Source organism: Chelmon rostratus, chromosome 17 (assembly GCF_017976325.1).
Source record: "Chelmon rostratus isolate fCheRos1 chromosome 17, fCheRos1.pri, whole genome shotgun sequence".
Lineage (NCBI taxonomy): Eukaryota > Metazoa > Chordata > Actinopteri > Chaetodontiformes > Chaetodontidae > Chelmon > Chelmon rostratus.
Window position 1 is genome coordinate 17,649,821 of NC_055674.1, and position 20,470 is coordinate 17,670,290.

Here is a 20,470-nt window from a genome sequence, read left to right on the forward strand (position 1 = left end):
GGATTTGGGTTAAGTGGAAAGTGAGCCGCATTTTGTACAAACTATGATGCTACTGATGATCATCCAGTGCTGGTGTGTTCAGGTTGCTAGCTTTGTCTCAAAAGCCAGAAGAAGGTTAGATGGATTATTTCATTTGCGTTTATTGTTCTGGATTCCCCCAGGACTAGTTTAAGTAAATGTTTTTGTCAGTGATTCATGGATTGTGTTCAAGGCCTGAACATTTGAGTGTGGTTTTCTGTATGTTTGGACTCTTATTTCATCTTATTGAAGCACCTCCACTCGATCAGATGTGTGCTGGTAGCCTTGAACTCTTGACACCTTGCAGCAGTAGGACACACACAGTCTCTGTCTTTTAATAGACGTCTTCTTTAAATACAAATATTTTCAGGCTTCATACACGACACCCTGTATTAAAACTGCATCATTTAGTAACCGAGCCATCATCCGTGTCACCTGTACTGTGTTTCGAGGGTCTCAGGACAGAGGGTGTGCAAGACTTTAAAGCCCCTTGAGGCAAATTATGGGCTGTAAATAAAACTGGTTTGATTGGTTTGGCATCTTTCCTTTAACACCATGTGGCACCATCTTGTGGTTAAATGAAAACAAATCAAAGCGGCTAAAAGAACAGCAATAAAAAGATAATCCTGGATCAAACAGATCAAAGTTAAACTTAGTTTGGAAGAAAGCATCTCATGTGATGATAGTGTGTTGTGTTATGCTCTGAAACGCTAATTGTCTCTTTGTCTTCATCTCATATTGTTCATTAAGACAAATTAACATTTTAGTGTGTAAATGATCCCACCGGTTGCAGAAGTGATACGTCCCTTCACAGTAAAGGCCTGTGCTGAAAGGGGATGTCTGAGTTCTTTAGTGCAGGTTGTGTTTTTGCATTGAGCACACGAATAACAAAAAGACTTCAGGATTCGGACTTTGGAGAAGAAAATTGATCCTTATAATCCACTGATTTTATCTCAAAATCTTTATCAGAGGAGCAACATCTATTGCATGTGGATTGGATCTGCATTAAAGGAATGATTGTGTCTTGCAAGCCCGTAGTCGTATGCATGACACTGTGATAACATTTTTTTACTCCTGGGGGACTCTTCGCATCACTAGATGTCACAACAGGGACATCTAGTGGCCACAGTTTGTCAGCGCAGAGTAAATACTCATTTATCCAGAATCCCAGATGAGGCTTTAAAGAGTGCAAACACACAGAAAAGTTTTATTTATTTTATTTCCTTTCATCACACTATTCTACAGGCTAAGATAAATTATAGAATTACAGAGACATGCATCTGCTTCCTCTTTTAATTACTGCAGCAACTGTTAGATGCGGGCGCACATTTGGAAACTTTTTTTTTTGGCTTAAATGCAAAGAAAATAGTGGAGCTTAAATGTGATAATTATAATAGTAAAAAAGACAGCTGCTATAAGCAATCAGCTGTAGTGATTTGGTGTCTAGTAGGCGATTGGTCCGTAGTAGGCGGTGTAGGCGGCGATGATTCCGTGCGTGTCCATCATGTCCTCACAGGCCAGGTTGGCCTCACACACCTCTCTCAGGCTGAGTGGAGAGAGAGATGATCACAGAGAGGCAACACACACACACGCGCGATTGGATCTGATATGTGAGCGTGCATGCCCACTGCTTCTTACAGGTGATGTGAAAGCAAAGGAGGTGTGAAATACCTCTCCAGCTGTGTGAGGGACAGCTCTCCGGCAGCTCTCTTCTGTCTCACCACGGTGGAGGCCTGATCCCTCTCCACAAACAAACCTGCACGTCATCAACACAAGTTTGTCTCATTGCATAATCACACACCAGTCAATCCACCACAAGCAGATGCATGTGGAAGATTGAACTTGCAGACTGCAACAGAGCAGAAATAAAGAGCTCAACTGTGAGTCCGGCTGCTGGCAGTAAAATACAGACCAATATAGAATTTATGCTATTTTGCAGAAAAATCTTTATTGCCTTTATTATTAGTCTATTGTTTAATTTAAATTAATAGTTTGTATTAATTTTTCTTTTGCAGCACCTGAAAACTCCCACAAGATTCCCACAATTTGGATAGAACACTTCATCTTAAGGTCAAACTGACTCAATTACGTTAGATATTAATATAACATTGGTGATACAGTCAAGAAACATGAAATGACCTTCCTGTGCAGGGTTGTCACTGGCAGGCTGGGAGCCAGCGGAGGCATCTGTCAAACAAGAGGGAAAAAATATGAATAATAATCTGTGTTTGTTTTTAAATGTAAATCCAGGAAGAGTCAAGATACTATGAAATAATCCTTTATTGATCCCACAGAGGGGGAGCTTTCAGCGTTAAACCCCTAGGGGACAACGCAACAGCAAGAAGCATCCATGCAAAAGCCAGCAAAAAATAATGAATAAAATACAAGAGATAATAATAAGCAAACAAATACAACAGTTGAATTCACATTATTTACATACTGATATGACACAGTTTAGTATATATTGAAATTCCGCATGAGTGAATCTGTCAGTGTCAGTGTGTGTGGTCCACCAGGAACAGTGTTAATTGTAAAGTCTGACAACAGCAGCGAGGAAGGACCTGTGCTATTCGTCTTTCACACCGTGGGTGAAGCAGCCTGTCACCGAGCTGCTTCACCCACAAAGAGCCGTCCAGCAAACGCCCTGATTCTTTTTAGTGCAACCCTCTGGATTTTATTTATAACTCAGTGAAAAATCAATCATTTTGCACATCTAGTTGAAGCAGCTTTTAAGTTTTGTTTGCAGAGCAACATATACCGGCAGTAGTTTGAATTAAGAGCTCTTCCAACACCTACCTGAAGTCAGACAGATGGCTGCCAGAGAGCAGAGAACCAGGATGGCCAGAGTCTTCATCTTTCAGCTTCTTTCTTCTTCTTCTGCAGTTTCAGGCAACAAGTAGGAGCGGAGACTTCAACAGCTCTGTCTGGCCTCCCCTTCTCTTACACATATATACATAGATGCACATTGGCTTTAGCTGCGGCCCTCGCTATGACATGGGTATTTGATTGGTTCAGGAATCATGTATCACACACCCACACAGATGCAGGGACACACACTTCCACGAAAATCCCATACACGCATGCCGATTTTATATATATGTTTGCATCAATGGACAGTGATTGTGGACTCTGCTTGCAAAAGATGGATGATGTGAAAACAAATGTGGGCGACTCACAGCCTCAAACATCAACCACTGGATGTTTGTTTCAATGAAAAATATTTTACACCTTGTGTTGGTCATTATAGCTGCTGCTGAGGAACCAGATTGCCGTTATGAATCTTTGTTTGCTCAATTTTTTCTTGTACATCTTGAGGTTTTTTTTTGTGTAAAGATGAAAGAAAAGTAGTAAAGTAGTAAGAAATGCAGTTTGTGTGTTTAAACACACACACACACACACACACACACACAAAGAAATAGTATGATTGGATGTAGCTGAAGACTACTTGTCAGGCAGATTTTGTGATAATAATAAACTTTTTTTAATGAAATCTTAGGAACGCAATGAGAGCTGGCAACCTGGCCAGGTCGCAGTTTTACAGCACCCCCACACTAATACATGTAGGTCATGCAGTGCGTGCCTCAGAGGAAACTGTGAAAGGCAAAGTGAAACAGAGAAACCACCGTCCCACATTATTTGACATGATTTTAATCCGAGGGCTCTCTCTTTTATTGCAAACCGCAGTGATTTCCTACATAAAGGAAGCAACATTTAGAAACAGACCATGTGTCTGAAGATTTGTAGAAGGGTAATTTGAAATGTGGGAAGATATTTTTACCAAAAGAAGTGGGTGGTTCGCGTCGGAACACCACATATGGTTCATTTTAATTAAAAAAACAGCTTGCCATTACAGGGGCGTTTTTTAAATCTTTAAAACATCTGATTCTTTTGTATTTTATTAGTTTATTAGTAAGGGACCAATCCTGGTAATGCTGGGACTGAATTACAGTACCTGATGCACTGTCGCTGCTATATACAGCATATTATTACATATGAAACCGTCTCCTGCTCTCTGTGCTGCTTTTTTTTTTTTGACAGAATAGATTCTGGACTGGTCCTGACGGTATTACATGGGGTGTAATTTCACTGTCTGGGTCAAAGCTGGTTGCTTGTCCCATTTCAGGGTCAGACTTCAAGGACTCAACCTCAGGTCGACTTAAATTGTGCACATTTGCGGCCTTGCGGCTGCATAGGGTTGCAGCCATCCAGCATGTCTTTTTCTGACTGTGTCATGCTGACATCTTCTGCGTGCTGACCCGTCTTTGTTTGTGTGACTGCCTGCAGCAGCGATGGCACTGATGCACAGATCGCATCGCTCAGATTCCTCCTGAGGATACAAGGAAACCAGGTCTTGACTGCATATTGAAATCAGCAGTGCTTGTGTGCTTTCAGTAACATGTATCCATGTTTAACCCCTCAACAGGCCGATTGGGACAATAACTAAATACATTTACTCCCCGTGCAGAGTTGAGGCACTTTCATGCTACTTTAAGAGGTACGTAAATATTGTACTGTATTTTTATTGTGCTACATTTCTTTGACAAATATAGTTGCTACAACCCTAATTCCAAAAAAGGGGTGCTGCGTGAAGTGCAACTAAAAACAGAAAGCAATCTTTCGTAAACAAACTGTGTTTACCGACAAACTGTTCCCGAGCCTGTTCCCAGAATGAACCTGTTTACCTGTGGAATGTTCCAAACAGGTGCTTTTTTTTAGCATCCCAAAACAATCCCAGTCTTTTGTTGCTCCTGTCTTGTTTACTTGTTATAAGCAGATCTTTACAAAAATCAATGTGTGACACTTGTGTGTGTAGGTCAAGAGGCGGAGCAGAAGTAGTTCAATGAATTTATTCATACACAAATTCAAAAGTACAAAAGGTTTACACAAGTATGAAGCAAGCAAAGGTCAAATCCAGAGAAGGCAGCCCAAAACAGGCAAGCAAATCCAGCTGGGAGCAGGGAAGAATTAAAAAAAAAAAAAACAGGCAAAAAGAGTCAGAGATCTCAGTGGATGGCCCGGAGGCTGGAGACCAGGAGAACCAGAGACCTCAGGTGGACACTACAAGGGCTGGAGAGCTGGTGAGCTGTGGTGGAGAGGCAGACAGATGGAGTCCCTGGGGAGGGTGGCCAGGAGGCAGGACAGTGCTGGATGCTCCTGAGGCAGATGGAGCTGCTCTGTCAGGGACTGAGCAGACAGTCAGCGTCACTCTGGAGAACAGCTCAGAACATGTGCACATGAAGGCAGTGGAGGCCGGACTTCCCAGAGTCCTGGGCAGGAGATGGCAACAAAGACGCAAACTCTCTTGAGAAACACCCCTGGGATTCCCGGTTGATTAGGCAAAACATTGAATATATCGCCTTTATACTGTATAGGCCAACTTCAGGGTTATAATAACTTTGCATATCAAGATTTTACCTTTATTTTAAAATGGCTCATACAATAAAACATCTTGAAAGATTAAACCAGCGGTTCTGAATCTTTGCAGCTTGTGAGTGTGTAGTTTTGGGCGCCTCATCGTGTTGCAGATGTGTCACTAAACCTCTCAGATGCTTTCATTCAGATAACTGAGACTCCAAAAAGTTAAAGGATCCTATATTTGACAAACAAAAGCAAACAAGAGTACAGAATTGTACAGCTGAAAGCTTTTTTCTTCTTTCCAACATCATTAATCATCTACGAGCCCTCAGATTTATTTTGTGAGCCTTTGGAGGGGCCTGTCCTGTCACGATCTGCTTCTCGGCTCCCCTCGGCCCCTGCTCACCTCCCCCGGGCCCTGTACTACCCTTTTGCCCCACAGGACGCCTTCCTCCAGCTCATCACCTGGCTGCCCCACCCGTCCACAGACCTATTCCCGCTTCTCCTCAGCCCTGCAGTCACCTGAGCTTCCCCACTCATCTCTCCGCCTGCATCTCATTCTCCACTCACCCCTCATTACATACATTCATTCCTTTGCTCCGTGCCAGATCGTCACGCTGTGTTGCCGTATGCGTCACGTCTTAGCTCCCTGTTTCTGCCTGCCTCACCTGCATATTTGACTTTTTTCCTGTTCATTGGACTCCTGCCTGCTCCTTACTGGATGTGTTTGCTTGTGTTGGACAGCTCTCTCCTTTTGACTCTTGCCTGCCTCACCTTCCCATGAAACTTTTTAACTTCATTTTTGGTGTAAGTAAATCACTGAACTGCATCCAGCTCTGCCTCATTTATCTGCATGTGGGTCCTTCCAGTGTACTCCTGTTGCCCTGCAGTGACACGTCTCCTAGATTAGGAACCACTGGACTAAAAGGAGAGGCAGCAACTGTAACTGTAATTATTATTAGCAGAAAGTACTGAAAGTATGAAAAGTAAAAGTACTCATTATGCATAGTAGTTGTAGTATGCAATAGTCCCTGCCAGTGTTTTACTATAATATCTGATGTTTTGGGATTAATATTAATGCTGCATTAATGTGTATGTTGCATTTTATGGCTTTAAATGTTTTAAGGTTGGGCTAATTGTAGGTAATTTATGTATGCATGCATCAAATTTTAGAAGATCATCATATGTTTGTAGTGTTTGCTCTCCTGTGAAAACCACAAATCTCCAAAACATCAACTTTTGATGAGCTCAGAAAAACAGCCCTGTTTTCAGCTTTGTGACGATGCATTTTCCAGCTAATTTAACAATTTAGCTTAAGAAGTAAGAGAATTTCCTTAACCCATAAAAAAAAACATTTAATCCTTTAGTATCAAAAACATGGGTATGAAAAACTGTTACCTTAAAAGCAGCTAGTAAGCGTTGTGGTGGAGCGGAAGTATAAAGTTGCATGAGATGGAAATACTCCAGTGAAGTGTGAGTAACTGAAACTTGTACAACAATACAGTGCTTGAGTAAACGTGTAGTTACTTTCCACCACTGGCTAATGATATGTAATGCAGAAAAGGGGAAACCTGAAACACTGCTTATGCATTGATGCATCAGTGTGCCAATCAAATAATGTCACAACAAGATTACAACTGGATGCTCTTCTTGAATTTTCTAGAGCAAAAACCTTTGTGTAAATCTCCTTGAACAAATGAGGATGAGATATTTGTTAGCTTGTGTCTCCAACACTATTTTTGGTCTAGCCTTTAAAACACAAGTAGCTATGAAACCAGTGCTGGCGCTGAGTACCACATGTTCTCTCACACACCCATGTGGCAAACAAACGACATAAACAGGATTAAGAAAAAACCCAATAAAGGGAATTTTATTTTTCAAATTAAAAGCAATGGAAATAATCACTGACAGCAGTGCTGGCCTGGATAAATAGATGGATAATGTAATGGTTAGTGGAAAGGGAGCAAAACACTTCATTCAAGCACATCATGTGAAGCTCATAAATGCTGCAAAGGAGTGATAATAGTGGATAAAATTTATCCTGAGATTATACAAGAGATGGGCCATGAATTTCTACACGTGTATAATGATGGGTTGCCATAGCATCTGAGCCACGCTGGAGGTCTCAGTGTTTAGAAAACCAGTTTTATTCAAGGATTCGCTTCACGTCCAGAAGAGGCCACAAAAACAGTAACATAAATTATATAAAAGTCAAGATATGTGGAATGAAGGAACGCGCATTCATTTCCAGACGATAATGACGATTCTGCCTTTGACAGACAGACGCTCTGAGTTCAGTGTCGACGGGTCCCGGCTGGTCTCTGAGGTTGACTTCGGGAGCCAAAGTATCTCTGGTAGGCCTGCTGAAAGCCGTGGTGGTAGGCGTAGAAGCGGCAGGGAGAGTAGTCTTCACAGGTCTCTGCACGCCTCTCCGCTGGAGACTTCACCGTCCTGGACAAGAGGGAGGGGAGGGAGGGTGGATGGGGGGGCAGATATACAAAGACAGACAGAGGTAGTTAGAGGGGACGACAGGGAAGAGACGTGTAATCACAAACAGGCAGCCAGTGGCTTTTGTCTTTTGTTGCATTTCGTCTTAAATTATTGCATTTGAGCAGTTACCCTCAGCTTCAGGCTCTGTGTGTTTGTGTCACTGTACGTTTCGAGCATATGTGGATAATTAATAGTCCAGCTTCTTAATTGGCTACTTTCATGTGTGTGCATTTTCTTGTCAGTTTCTGCGGATACGTGGTTTTACTTATGTACAAGCTGAAGGAATGTGCTCTGTATGCATGTCTGCGGCGCGTCTCTACCTCATGAAGTTGTAATGGTTGAGGCCATTCCCTCTGGGTGGGCTGTATACGTTGCCCCTCTGTGGCGTGATGAATGAGTTGGCTCGGTTTGGAGGCACAAACAAATCTGGAACCACAGAACTTTACTAGACACAAATCTTTATTCTAATCAGGTCGGGCAAGCCCATCATGCATCTGATCTGAGCCATGTGAACTAAAGGGTGGGGGTACGTTAGTGAAGGGTAAAATGAGGGTTAAATACATGATACTGTAGGACTGAAGCTGTGGCATGTACGTTAGAACTGCATGCATGTTTTTCCATGAATGAGACAACATTTAATCACCTTCAACGGATTCTGTGCTTTCATGAGACTCTACGGGAAAAACATGGAATCGGGTTAATCATAAATGATGAGTCAGTGTGTACATTGGATATTTTGCGTGTTGGAATTGGATAATGATGCTGGAAAAGTGATGATGTCGGCGAGGATCTGTACCATAGCAGACGCAGAGAGAAACCGCAGCGCAGACTGCCAGAAACTGAAGAAGGCTCCTCATCTTAGGGCTGGCTTATCTGCCTGTCTGCTGGGAAAGAGGAGAGAGGCGTTTCAGTGAGACCTGTCAGTACCCGAGTAAGAGTTAAGACAGGAAAAGAAGGAGCGAAACGAGGCAGGGAGGCTGGCTCGGAGTTTGAAACTGCGGGTAAACAGGGAAGAACCACAAGCAGCCGTGCTGCTGGAAGCGTGGTTTCGTGCATAGGCTGTCCTGCAGATATGCATCTGTACATACTGGCAAGTTGCTGCTCAATTTATGCACGGGACAAACACAAAGCAAAGTTTGTGTTTATTTATACACACACACACACAAACACACACACAAACACACATATAGATATATGTATATAGTTTGTGGGAATCAACCATAAAAGAATAGCTGTGTAACTGCCAACTAATAGAGTACAAATAGACTCGAGGTTATAGGGAGAAATGTGGAAATTATAAAGAGGCAGATATGTGGCTGTGCACACACACACACACACACACACACACACACACACATACACACACAAATATTGCACATGTAGGCATATACACACATGCCCTCAATCACATGCAAAAGTGACGGACAGTAAGATGTGTGACACCTGTACAAACAGCAATACCAGATGTCTGTAACACCCCGACACACACACACACACACACACTGTATGCACATGCCTGCACTGCAGAAAGCCTTTCATCCCCTTCATCTGTTTGTGGGATTTGGACGAGATTCTGTTTCAGCAGCCCTCCTCTTCACCGTCAATAGCAGCTTTCATTATACATGCTCACACTCACATACACACACACACCGCTCACTGGCACACGCTCACACACTCGCACACACACATACAGCACTCGTAACATCAGCCCCTCAGGCATATCTTGGCTTCAGTCGAACCCAGACTTGGGCAGAGAAACAGCAAGCCTCGGGCCCGCAGTTCAAAAAGAGACCTCCAAAGACTGGCAAGGACATCTAGACGTGTGTGTGTGTGCGCGCGCGTCAGGTGCTGTCAACAGGGTCTACAGAGTTTTATGCCTGTCTGAGTCTTAGCAGGGGTCCTGATGGGTTCATATTCACTGCAGGAGGAATGCGCCCACCTCGCTGGAAAAAGCCACAGGAATGATGCTCGAGCCGGCGTGAGGCTGCACTTTAAGTCCTCTTCACACAAACAGACGAGTCCTGTCGGCCTACTGCGCTGTGAGGACTGCTTGTTACTGCATTACACTAAAAAATGGCAAAAATGCATCCCTAGGACATCAGATAATACATAAAATTTGGCTTGTTTAAAAGTTGTGCGCTACGTCCCTCTCCACCTATTATTACTCTGAAGAGATTACTTGCTTAATGTACTTACCGTAAAAGATAATTATGCAGCGAGAAGTCTTGGAAATATGTCTCTGTGTGTATTTTCTCCCGAGGAACATTTCCTAATTCCTCACAGCGAGGCTTTTATACTCACCTCTCCTTCCCCCCACCCCTTGATTTTTACCCACCGACTCCCTCCCCCTCACCTCCCCTCAGCCCTCGCCCTCCCCTCCTCCCTTCTCCTACTATCAGCCCTCTTTTCCACCATTTAATCAGACCGGGGGCATTAGCTCACTCTCTCCCCCCAGGTCCCACGCCTTCACCGACAAACACAGTAGGTGACAGAGAAGGCGAGGAGGAGGAGGAGAGAAAAACAAGCAGGGGGTGAAGCGGGGAGGCAGAGAGGGGGGGTGAAGGTGAGGCTGGCACAGGGACCTCGAACCTGCTTTATAGCAGGTACGTGATAATATTCACTGTTGTTTGCCAGCATGGCAGCTTGACATGAAACGAGCATCCTCCATACACACACAGTCCACTTTCTGGTCCTCTTATGTCTCTGAAAAACACACACAGCAGTACTCGGGTCAGGATTTTGTTGTTTCAGAGAGCAGACTGCACCCTTTAATGGGAGATTTGGGAGGACTGTCCCTTTAACTTTTCATGAATGGAAGCTGTGATCTCATATAAGCCATGAACTTTGTGTTTCTGAGTATAAAACAGCATGTCAGCCCACCGTGTGACGCCTGCTATTCTAGCAACATAACACAGATATTTGTTTTCTGGCATTTATTAAGAACACACATGTTTGGGAACATTTCCGAGGGGCAACTTTTTCCTATCTCAAAACAAAGTACAGGCTTTGTGCGCCCGGCAAGTCTGGTACACTCACATCACAGTAAAAGCAGCCGTCGTACAGAACAACGTCCCCATGGTGTATATCTGAGAGTTATGTAACACCACATCACGCTTGGCTCAGCCCGAACACTCTGTGAATAGCTGTGCGAAAGCAGACCCTCACCATCGGTAAATAAACCAGAATAGGAGGACAGGCTGTGTCAGGACTCAGCAGGACTCAGACAGACAGATAAACATTAAGGCAGACATAAAGGTGGAGATAAACTCCGCTGACAGATAACAGAGGAGGGGAATTCAGGATCCGGGCAGATGGAGTCAGATGGAGTCAGAGAGTGAGGGAAAGCACATGTTGCTGCTGCGGTCTTGGATGTTTTTGGCACTGGAGCCGCAGACATATTCAGTGATGTGGTCATATTAGGCTGTTCACTCTGGAACCACCAAGCAGCGGTTTGGTTCTCCAATGCAGATATTAGACGTCTAATGTCCACAGGCAGATACCGACACAAAGGCGGGGAAGACAGACGAACGAGTGGGGCTGTTTCCCCTCTGCGTTTTACTGATGTTTTCTCTGGTCGTGGGGATTTGTGACTTCAGTTAAGTCGTTTGAATCTAAAGTTAGGATTGGCTGGCAGGAGGGGAGGCCAAGAGAGGGTGACTGAGAAAAGATGGAGAGGGTGATTGCATGGAAAGAAACTGTCAAATGCTTGATTTTTTTCACCCTTCTCGTCCCTGTGTCCTCTCTGTTCATGTCCTTTCTCTGCCCATCTTTAAAGTCAAATTTCTTCTGTTCTCCTCGTGTGCTTCCCCGTCTCTTTATCTCCAATCTACTTCAGTACTTTTCCCTTTCCTCACTCCTTCTTGTGCACGTAATGTGCTGCTCTGACCAGCCTTCCCATGTCTGTGCGGTGTAACAAAATATCCAGCCCTTGAGAAATGTCATGAATGCACACAGAGGGCCAGAACCATGTTTTTGCAAGCAGCGGAGTGTGCCAGAGGCCCAGATAAATGATAAATGAAAAGCAGAGGGAAGCGAAAAACAGGATGTCATACACCCGGCGGAGCTGAGCGTGATGGTTGTGACTAACAGAGCGCACCTGCATAGTACATCTGAGCTCTTGCAGAGAAATGCTGATAGCAGATAGGATGATAACAGGACGTGTCTGTGGAAGAAGCGCAGGATGTGGGTGGAGGACGGAGGACGTAACGCAGCAGTGAAGGAAAGTGCGTGGATTTCGTAATGAGGGCATGGCCACAAATGTGTAAACTAGCCAAATACTGTCTGCAGAAACACATGCTCTAACCTGTCTGAGCAGGCTTGTATTTCCTGCAGCGGTCGAGCAGGTGTACCTCAGGCCGCTCTGTGGCTCTGTGGCTCAGAGCGGACAGAACACAGACGAGCACTGATCCAACAACAGCTCCCAAAACAAGCTGAGCCCTTAACTGGCACGTCCAGACATTTTCTGCTATTTTTATGTCTTATTTTCTCAGCGGTCATCGCTCTGATTCACTTGTATAAAAATTATACTTGAAGATGGCAGACACATTACGGAGGGAGTGACTCAGATAGAAAACATCACGTGATGTACGCTGCGTCCCTGCCGCCCCGTCTGTGGGATGAAGGGAGATCCGGCCGGGCTGGATGGAGGACAGACGTTACTCAGGACTGTCCTGCTTTTTTCAGCCTCTGATGGTCCCGCTGTCCCGCGCCTGTGAATTCTGCCATATGAACGCCAACCAAAACTTGTAGATTTATGGCTGTTACATAACACTGGCAACCTGCAGGACACGTGCATCTCCAACTCTGTTATTTTGACAATCTGTGTGATTTCACATGCACAGAAACATTTCAGTCGGCTGGAAGGAAAGGCAGTGGAGGATTTCTTTTCTCCCATCAGTTCTAATTTCCCTCTGGTTTCCCTCCCTGGCCTCATCACCTAATAACAAAATCCAGGGCGCACAGACAGCGTAGGCGTGTGGTGAACAAGGACCGGGCACCACTTCAGGCCCAGCCTCACCTCTCATCACCACCCCACCAACCCTCAACCTCATGCGCCTGCATGCCGACACAAGAAACATGGAGGACAAAATGGGTTATTAATAAAGCATTTCCATTCGGCATTCACTTGAACTTTGTTTTGTGCAGTTGGCATCACTGTAGCACTGATGCATCGTGCTTCTGTGAGGAACACAAGACGTCAGGGGGAGGAAGTAAATGCATAAAAACGTATGCTAACCTGGGGTGATGTATAGGATTGCAGAGTTTTGTAAAAATTCAAGCAAAGGGTCAGAGATTTCAAAGAAGAGCTACACTTCTCCTGCTTGTGGTTATAGTTATTTTAGGAAATATGCTTTTGTGCTTTCTTAGATGAGAGGATCGATACCACTCTCATGTTCAGGTAAATATGAAGCTGGAGCCTGCAGCTGTTAGGGACTGTGCAAAAACTGCCTTATGTAAAAGCAAGACTCTCCCTGCTGGTAGGTGGATTTTAAATTCCTTTCTATATGTGCAACTTGCCCAGCAGTCCAAAAAACAGCTATATTTTAGTTATGTAATTCCTGATGTTACATGAAATCTATTTTAATTGCCAATTCCTCTGGCTGAGTCAAGTGAATTTCACATCTCCAACCACAAGTCACTCACAATGTTTATACACTCTCCTCATCCAGAGCAGCCTATGCTGCCCTCCAAGCTGTGTTCAACTCGTTGTTCCAAGTGTAATCGTGTTTAAATAACGCCTCAGATCCCCAACAGCTAAGCTTCAAACTGTCAAACTGATTTGTGGCGGGGAAAAGAGACAGCCGGCCGAACGCCGTCGAAGACAAACACAACGTTGTGTCTCACCTCCTTCCCTCCATCTCCTGTAATCTCTCCCTCCTGCAGCCAACCTGTTATTACAGAGAGATCACATAAACAGGCCTACATATAATTCCAATTAGGGAATAGTTTGCCTCAGTGCTCGAGAGCGGCATCAGGTCGAGTCCTGTATAATTTGGGGTTTAATCTTCAGTTCACAAGGCTGTTGTATATTCGTCTGTAGCCCACACAGATGACGCAGAAATAAACTTTCACACGTGCTCTTCTGTGTTCTCCGTCTTCGTATAATCCTGCAGAGACCAGGATTTGGTTGGTGTGTGAGGACGGATGTGATTAGCTTTGGTATGCGAGCTGTTAAATTTTAAACACATATGCATTCTTAAATAGGTCTTCAATGTGTCGATGATTGGGTCAACTCAGGAGAAGCTGCACATTTTTGTGTGTGTGTGTGAGAGTTAGTGTGTGGGTGTGTGCACGTGAGTGTGCGTGTAGGCTCCGTGTTTCTCTTGCTGCACAGCTCAGTATAATCTGCTTCTATTTCTCATAAGAGCTCCATCCAACTTTCTCGTTTAATGTGTGATTTACTTTGGTGCCCCGCTGCTCTTCTGCGGTGCCAACTATAACAAACTGACCTGCAGGGCAATGCGCCCAGCACCCACCTACTCCAGTCAGGAATCTCTCTCTCACACACACACACACACACACACACACACACACACACATAAGTGCACTGCATCAGACAGCATTCACAGACAGCACAAACAAGCGAATACAGGCAGCGGCTCCGCTTATGAAAGGCAGACGATATGAAAGTGCAGAGATTGCTCTCTCAATCTGCTGCAGAGGAATTTCCTCGACTAAGATCCCCACACTGATTGTTATGCAGGACCACAAACACAGTAACTGCAACAATCTGCTCATCTATAAACAAGAGCCAGCTATGCGCCTTCGCCCTTTTCCTCTCCCTCTACCTGCCTTTTTAGCAGAATCTCTCGCTCATTTTTCCTTTCCATCTTTCTTATCGCGCCCCTCCATTTCTCTGTTTTTTTAAACTAAACTGCGCCACTCTCCACTGTTGGTCTGCATCCTTTCCTCTTGGCTTTGTATTCCTGCTAATTATACAAAGCCCAGAGTCTTGGACTCAATATCGGCTCTTTTTGGGATGCTAAACTTAAACTTTACGGCTGGACTTCAACCTATGTGCACCCAGACAAAGTATGTAAATGGGTATATATGGCTGGAAACTGCATGGATATGTATAGGCTATATTATATATGGCTATTCTGGAGCTTCGGTTTTAAGGTCAGGTCACACCAGCATTTCCAATGGTGAAATGTTGCGGCACATTCTGTTCATTCCACTGGAATCGCCTCCATTAGTGGATTCGCTGGCAGTTTTTCCTGTCAAGTTCCTGCAAATCAACACCTTTGACCAATAGCAAGCTTTATTGTCATCATTATTTTCCTCTATAATAACGGGGCTGCCACAGCGTCGGTGCTTCTAGCTGTCAGGGGTTTGATGTCTTGGTGGTGCCAAGGAGGTGAACTGGCACCTCTCCAGCTAGCAGTCCACACTCTGAACTGCCCAGAGAGTAGCCGCCGAGACTCTAGAATATTTCATAAAGATGTGCTGATAAATTTTTATGGTGTCACTCTCTGGTGTGACCAGTATTAAAGGCTGCTGTAGTATCTGTCCTAAACCATTTCAAATGTTGATCTTTTTTCATTATATTGTCAGTCTACTTGGTGCTTTTCCCTTCTGTTACTTAAATTTCAGCTTGTCATCCACATTTGATTGCCTGTTCTATCTCCCCCTCGCCCTCCTTCTCTCTCAATATTGCTGTGACAATAAAACATCTAATCTGAACATGTGCTGCCCTCTTTCTGCTCTTTTGTCCATCCTTCTCCTACCCTAGCTCTATATCTTTTCTCTCCTTTTGTGGTTGTCAAAAGCGGTCAGTGTAATCACATGCATGCAGCCACTAAAACAACTGGCCAAGCAGTGAACCAACACATCGTCTGCAGTCGAGCGGCGACACGCAGGCAGCCAGCGGCGCAGAGTGACAGGGAGCCATGGGGCCCGGCCAGCTGCACCCGACAACCCCTTCAGCCGCTTTCAGACCCACGTTCTCTCAGCTGTCGTTTTATTTTAGGGGAGGATGCATCCCAATCAGAGGAGCTGCATCCCTGAATGATCTTTGCAGGACATGCAGTGACACATTTCCAGAATCGTGGGTGCTGGGTAATCAGTTTTATAGCAGTAAGAGATGAGCTGCAGGAACCAAACAAGATAGTTGCAGCAATTTGAAAAGGAAACTTCAAACCCAAACTTAGAAACATGAGTTGTTATGACTTAGAGTGTTCAGGTACAAAACATAGCACATAAGATGATAAGCTGGTAGGCCAAATCAAAGCAAATTTAATGTTTGTCTGCCTCCTTGTGGTCAAAATGGACTTAGTGGAGCTCAAACAAAGAGAGCAGATATTCCTGTTGAGCAGATGTGACAGCACCAGTCATAGACTGTGTACAGTGTATGTCATAAACCAAATCAGAGGTTTGCACAGTGGAATATAACATGTCATCATGTGTATCTCTGTGTATTGGTATATTATAACTAAAGCAATTGTGCAAAAGCTCAGGCCTTCACAGAACAGCCTCTCCACTGCAGCTAAAGCCCAGATAATATTATGTAGGGAACTGGAAGTCCACACACTAAGAACACCACCCACTAAACCGTACACTTTATTCATAGTTGACTCTGGTATGCACGAGGTGTGTGTGTGTGTGTGTGATGCTGAGCTGTGGTCACATTCACAGCAGAGTCAGACCTCGGGAAATCTGACCTCTTTCACCTTTTCTGCCACAGTGACTGACTGGAAACAGCGGCAGCACAGGTTTTCACCTGTGGATGGCTTTATCCCGCTGAGAGGCCCGGCTGTGCTGCGTGATCCTCAGCTGCCCCCTGCAGGTGTAAAAGGGGCATTACCAGCGGTAATAACCCTCCTCATGCAAGATGGATGTGTCAACATAGACCACAGAGACTGAAATATGCCTAAAATGTTCAAAACAAACAATAAATAGAATATATTTAGAAGATATCCAAATCAGTGAGTTGAAAGTTTATGAGGGCCACCCCTTCATTTTCATTTTTTGGCTTCTCTGTTTATCTCTTTCTCTCGCTTGTGGTCCAGCATCTGTTGCCAGTACTGCAATTCTTCACTTAAAGCTTTATTTCCTGCACCCCGTCCTATCTCCTCTCCTGCCAAAGCAAATGAAATGCCAGACATTCCTCTTGAAGCTAGATAGACAACGCTTGAGCATTAGACGTCTCAGTTTTTGGTTTCTGATGATGGGTTGTAGTCATGCAAGTGTTACATGGATTCTCTTTAGAGACCAGTCCTCAGAGTCTTTCCACGTCTACGGACTTTTATGCTATTAAGCTCAATGAGAGGCTCACTGTTAGTCCGTCTCTCTGGAGCTTTCCTGACCTCCCCCTGACTGCCTGAGAGCTGCCAGCTAAGACTAGTAATGAGATATTAGCCCTGACAGTGGTAGCTGGGGAGGGGTGCAACGTGCTATTCCCTAATCTCCTCTCCTCTTTTCTCTCTTCTTTCCAAGCACCAACTGAAGGTTTACTGTAGCGTCTCTTCTTTATTCCCCTTCCTCTTTCCTCCTCTTCCATGTTGTTCTGCTGTTCCTCCCAGCTTCTTTCTCCCTGGTCTTCTCTCACATCACCATTTCTCTCTCTGCTGTTGTGTGTCTGTGGGTGAGTGTGAGTGGGTGAGGGACTAAAGCGAAGCTTCCACCTTGGCTCCACATGCCTACAGCTGGGATTTGGGTGCAGAGGAGGATGTCTAAGTTCACTGTGCTGTATAGGAAACAAAGTATGCATGGCAGAGCTGCATTCGAGCCATCTGACAAACTGTGCAAACATACAACTAAATGTCCCCGTGGAGACAGTGATCTTGAACTCTTGTTGCCGCTTAAAAAAAAAAAAAGGACATAGCACAGGATGGATGGGCTGATGTAAAAGGTTTTGGCATTTAAACATTTCTTAATATCAGGTTTTTGGGGCTGCATTTCTCAGTTTGATAAGCCAAGAGGACTCTGTTGGGAATTAGCCGGAGCAGATTTGATAAAGCCTTTATTGTAACCGTGGATGGATTATGAGACAGTCGGCCCCTGGGCACAGATATGATTAAGGGAACCATGTTACAAAGGAGCAAGACTGAAATAAACACAAAAACTGACTAAGTTTGTGGCCTGTTTGTAAGGTAGCTGTTTCTGGATGAATGCCTCTGTGGCCATTGTGAATTTCTTCATGGTCATTTCTATGCAATTGTTTTTTGCAGAGAAAAGACCATGAAGAAAATTGTTAAGAAATTTACTTATTTAGTGCCTCTTTGTGTTCATTCTGATTCTCTGTGATTGTCCTGGGTCACTCTGCATCTCGGCTTCTGCTGCTGGTTGAGAAGAGGCAGGATGTTCAGACTTGCACGTTGCCTGACCCCTGCCCAAAACTTCCTGCCACCACAGATCCACACTGACACTCCTCTGCACAGATATCATAGTAAATACTACAGCATGCTATACCAAATATTCAAGGAAACCATTAAAGAAAGACCCATTGAGACCCACGCGAACCAGTTCCAAGTGCTTTCCAAGGTCACAGGATTTGTTTTCTAATTCAAAATGCTCGGCGTGGTGTTGATTATATTATCTCACAGCTCACAGCTCTCAACATATAGGCTCTGTAAGGTATATTGCACTGCTTGCTGGGGTTTAATGACCGCCTAAAAGCGGCAATCACTGCATCACATTGTTACAGACTTTGTTAAGTGTTAATGAGCACATTACTACGCTGTGTGCTGAAGATGGGATGCTTAGCTAGCCAAGGGCGTATCCTGCCTGGCATGCAAGGGACTGAATAATGATGCTGAACAGATTGGGAATTTATGGGCTACGACTGAAGACAAACAAATAAATAAGCGTTAATCTTGTTCATTAGCAGTAGATCAAGTTATGCAGCAAAAACAGGCACCGTAAGTGATCCGAATGTGTGTGTGTGTGTTGTGTATTTCTGTGTGAGAGAGAAAAAGGGGGTGGAGAGAAATATGTGTGTTTTTCAGTTTTGAACACAATACTTTTTCCATAAACAGACATTCCCATTAAAAGCTCTCAGGATGTGTGCAGCAGACAAATAAGCAGGACCTTTATGGTTACTGCTAAACATATATAGCACTGAACAGCCAGTAAGGAAACAGACCCAGAACATCAGCTTACTCCTTCATGTTTTCTTAGGTTTCTCTTTCACACAGTAAATATGGGCTTGTTAAAAATGTAAAAAAAAAAAAAAAAAAAAAACAGCAATAAATAAGCTTTTCCCTTTGCCTGCATCATTGCCTTTCATTCCAGTCCAGAAATGAATGCAGCATTTATCAGGTCTGCAGGCGGAGGGAGAGCACAGGAAACATGTGCACAATGTCAAATTAAAGGGGCTGAGATGCAGGGAGCTGCACGAACGCTCGAGTCACACTGCGCGTGATATAAGACCGAAACATGAGCGGGTGACACTGCAGAACACAAAATCACATCACATCGAGTCAAAGGACTAATTCCCCCTCAGTGGGACTGCGTTTTATCTTTCCAGCGCTCAAAGTCTCTACGGGATGCTTCGGAGCACTTGCCACGCTGAATAACCTTTTACTTCCTCATTTCTCCGCCATTCAGCCCTCTTCCTTTAATCTTTTATCGCTCTTTTCTGCATTATCCATCCTCTGGTTTGCCCTCCTGCTCCCACCTTTGGCTGCCTTGCACTTCTTTCTCGCAGCGCAGGACTGATTTCCAGGCAGCGCTGCTCTCCTGCTTGAGATGCGTGTGACATGCAGGCAATGGGGGAATCTAATTACACTCGTTCTTGTGACGTGTTGCACATGCCAACACAGAGGGACACACATTAATCCCTGAACATGCTCCTCCTGCTTCTTCCTCAGTAGGACGTGTGTGCGTTGTCATGAAAGCATGCCGTGTGTGCCTTCCCTTGCTTGTGTGTATGTGAGCTTGATAAAATCATGCAGCCTGTGTGTGTTAGGCGTGCTTGTGTGTGTGTATTTCTGTCCCTTTGCCTCAGCATCACCAGCTTCTACTAATTGCTGTTAATGCTGTTTCCACTGCTTTCGAGCTCGTGTGTGCATCGTCCACCTCCGCTATCTCGTCCTGTGTCATGACAACGTCAGGCCCTCTGATTTGGTGATATCCAATTAGTCTCTCCCTCGGAGGAGAAAACGCTCACCGCTCCAATCTAATAAGTGTCCTCCCTTAATGCCAGTGGAAGCCTTAAAGCCCAGATTACGGCTCCAGCTCCCTCTTTCAGCCTCACTCAATCCACTCGGCCCTCTCCTTTCAAATCCACTGTACCTCACTTTCACTGTTCCTGTCTCCTGTGCTCTCTGTCTTCCTAAACCTTCCTCTCTTGCTCTACGCCCACTCTGAGCAGTTGGCTCGACTACTATCACTACGTGGGCATCCCAAAGTGTGGAGGGTTTTTGCTTTTCAGGAGGCTGAAAAAAATCAAACGTTTCCCTCTTCAGGTCAATTTTATTCCGAGTCCGTGTGATTATCTCGCTTATTTCTGAACAAATCTCGGCCCTTTTTGATTCCCACACCTCATGGATGATATGCACGTATATAGGAATAAATATAAATGGTTTTTTTTGCTGCAGCTAAGATACAGTCCGCTATGCACTTGAGGAGCAAATCAATTCAAATGCAAGCAAATTTCATTCATTTG

At 44.5% G+C, this 20,470-nt stretch overlaps 2 protein-coding genes across 4 annotated transcripts; both read right to left on the reverse strand.

Moving 5' to 3' along the window:
- Nucleotides 1-1,461: 1,461 nt before the first annotated feature.
- LOC121621027 (bone gamma-carboxyglutamate (gla) protein) lies at nt 1,462-2,872 on the reverse strand. The gene is made up of 4 exons (XM_041957325.1): nt 2,815-2,872; nt 2,158-2,205; nt 1,690-1,774; nt 1,462-1,564 (listed from the first exon to the last, which is right to left on the reverse strand). Exons 1-4 carry the CDS (start codon nt 2,870-2,872, stop codon nt 1,462-1,464), a joined length of 294 nt encoding a protein of 97 aa, XP_041813259.1.
- Nucleotides 2,873-7,216: 4,344 nt separating this feature from the next.
- On the reverse strand, nt 7,217-10,185 carry LOC121621023 (matrix Gla protein). Of its 3 annotated transcripts, XM_041957321.1 has the most exons (6): nt 10,060-10,174; nt 9,803-9,929; nt 8,660-8,744; nt 8,507-8,536; nt 8,184-8,289; nt 7,217-7,824 (listed from the first exon to the last, which is right to left on the reverse strand). In XM_041957321.1, exons 3-6 carry the CDS (start codon nt 8,718-8,720, stop codon nt 7,668-7,670), a joined length of 354 nt encoding a protein of 117 aa, XP_041813255.1. In that variant the 5' UTR covers nt 8,721-8,744; nt 9,803-9,929; nt 10,060-10,174; the 3' UTR covers nt 7,217-7,667. The 3 variants fall into 3 exon arrangements, with proteins under 3 accessions (XP_041813255.1, XP_041813253.1, XP_041813254.1); XM_041957319.1 differs by lacking the exon at nt 9,803-9,929 and having other exon boundaries at nt 10,060-10,185; XM_041957320.1 differs by lacking the exon at nt 9,803-9,929 and having other exon boundaries at nt 8,660-8,747; nt 10,060-10,131.
- Between the last annotated feature and the right edge of the window lie 10,285 nt (nt 10,186-20,470).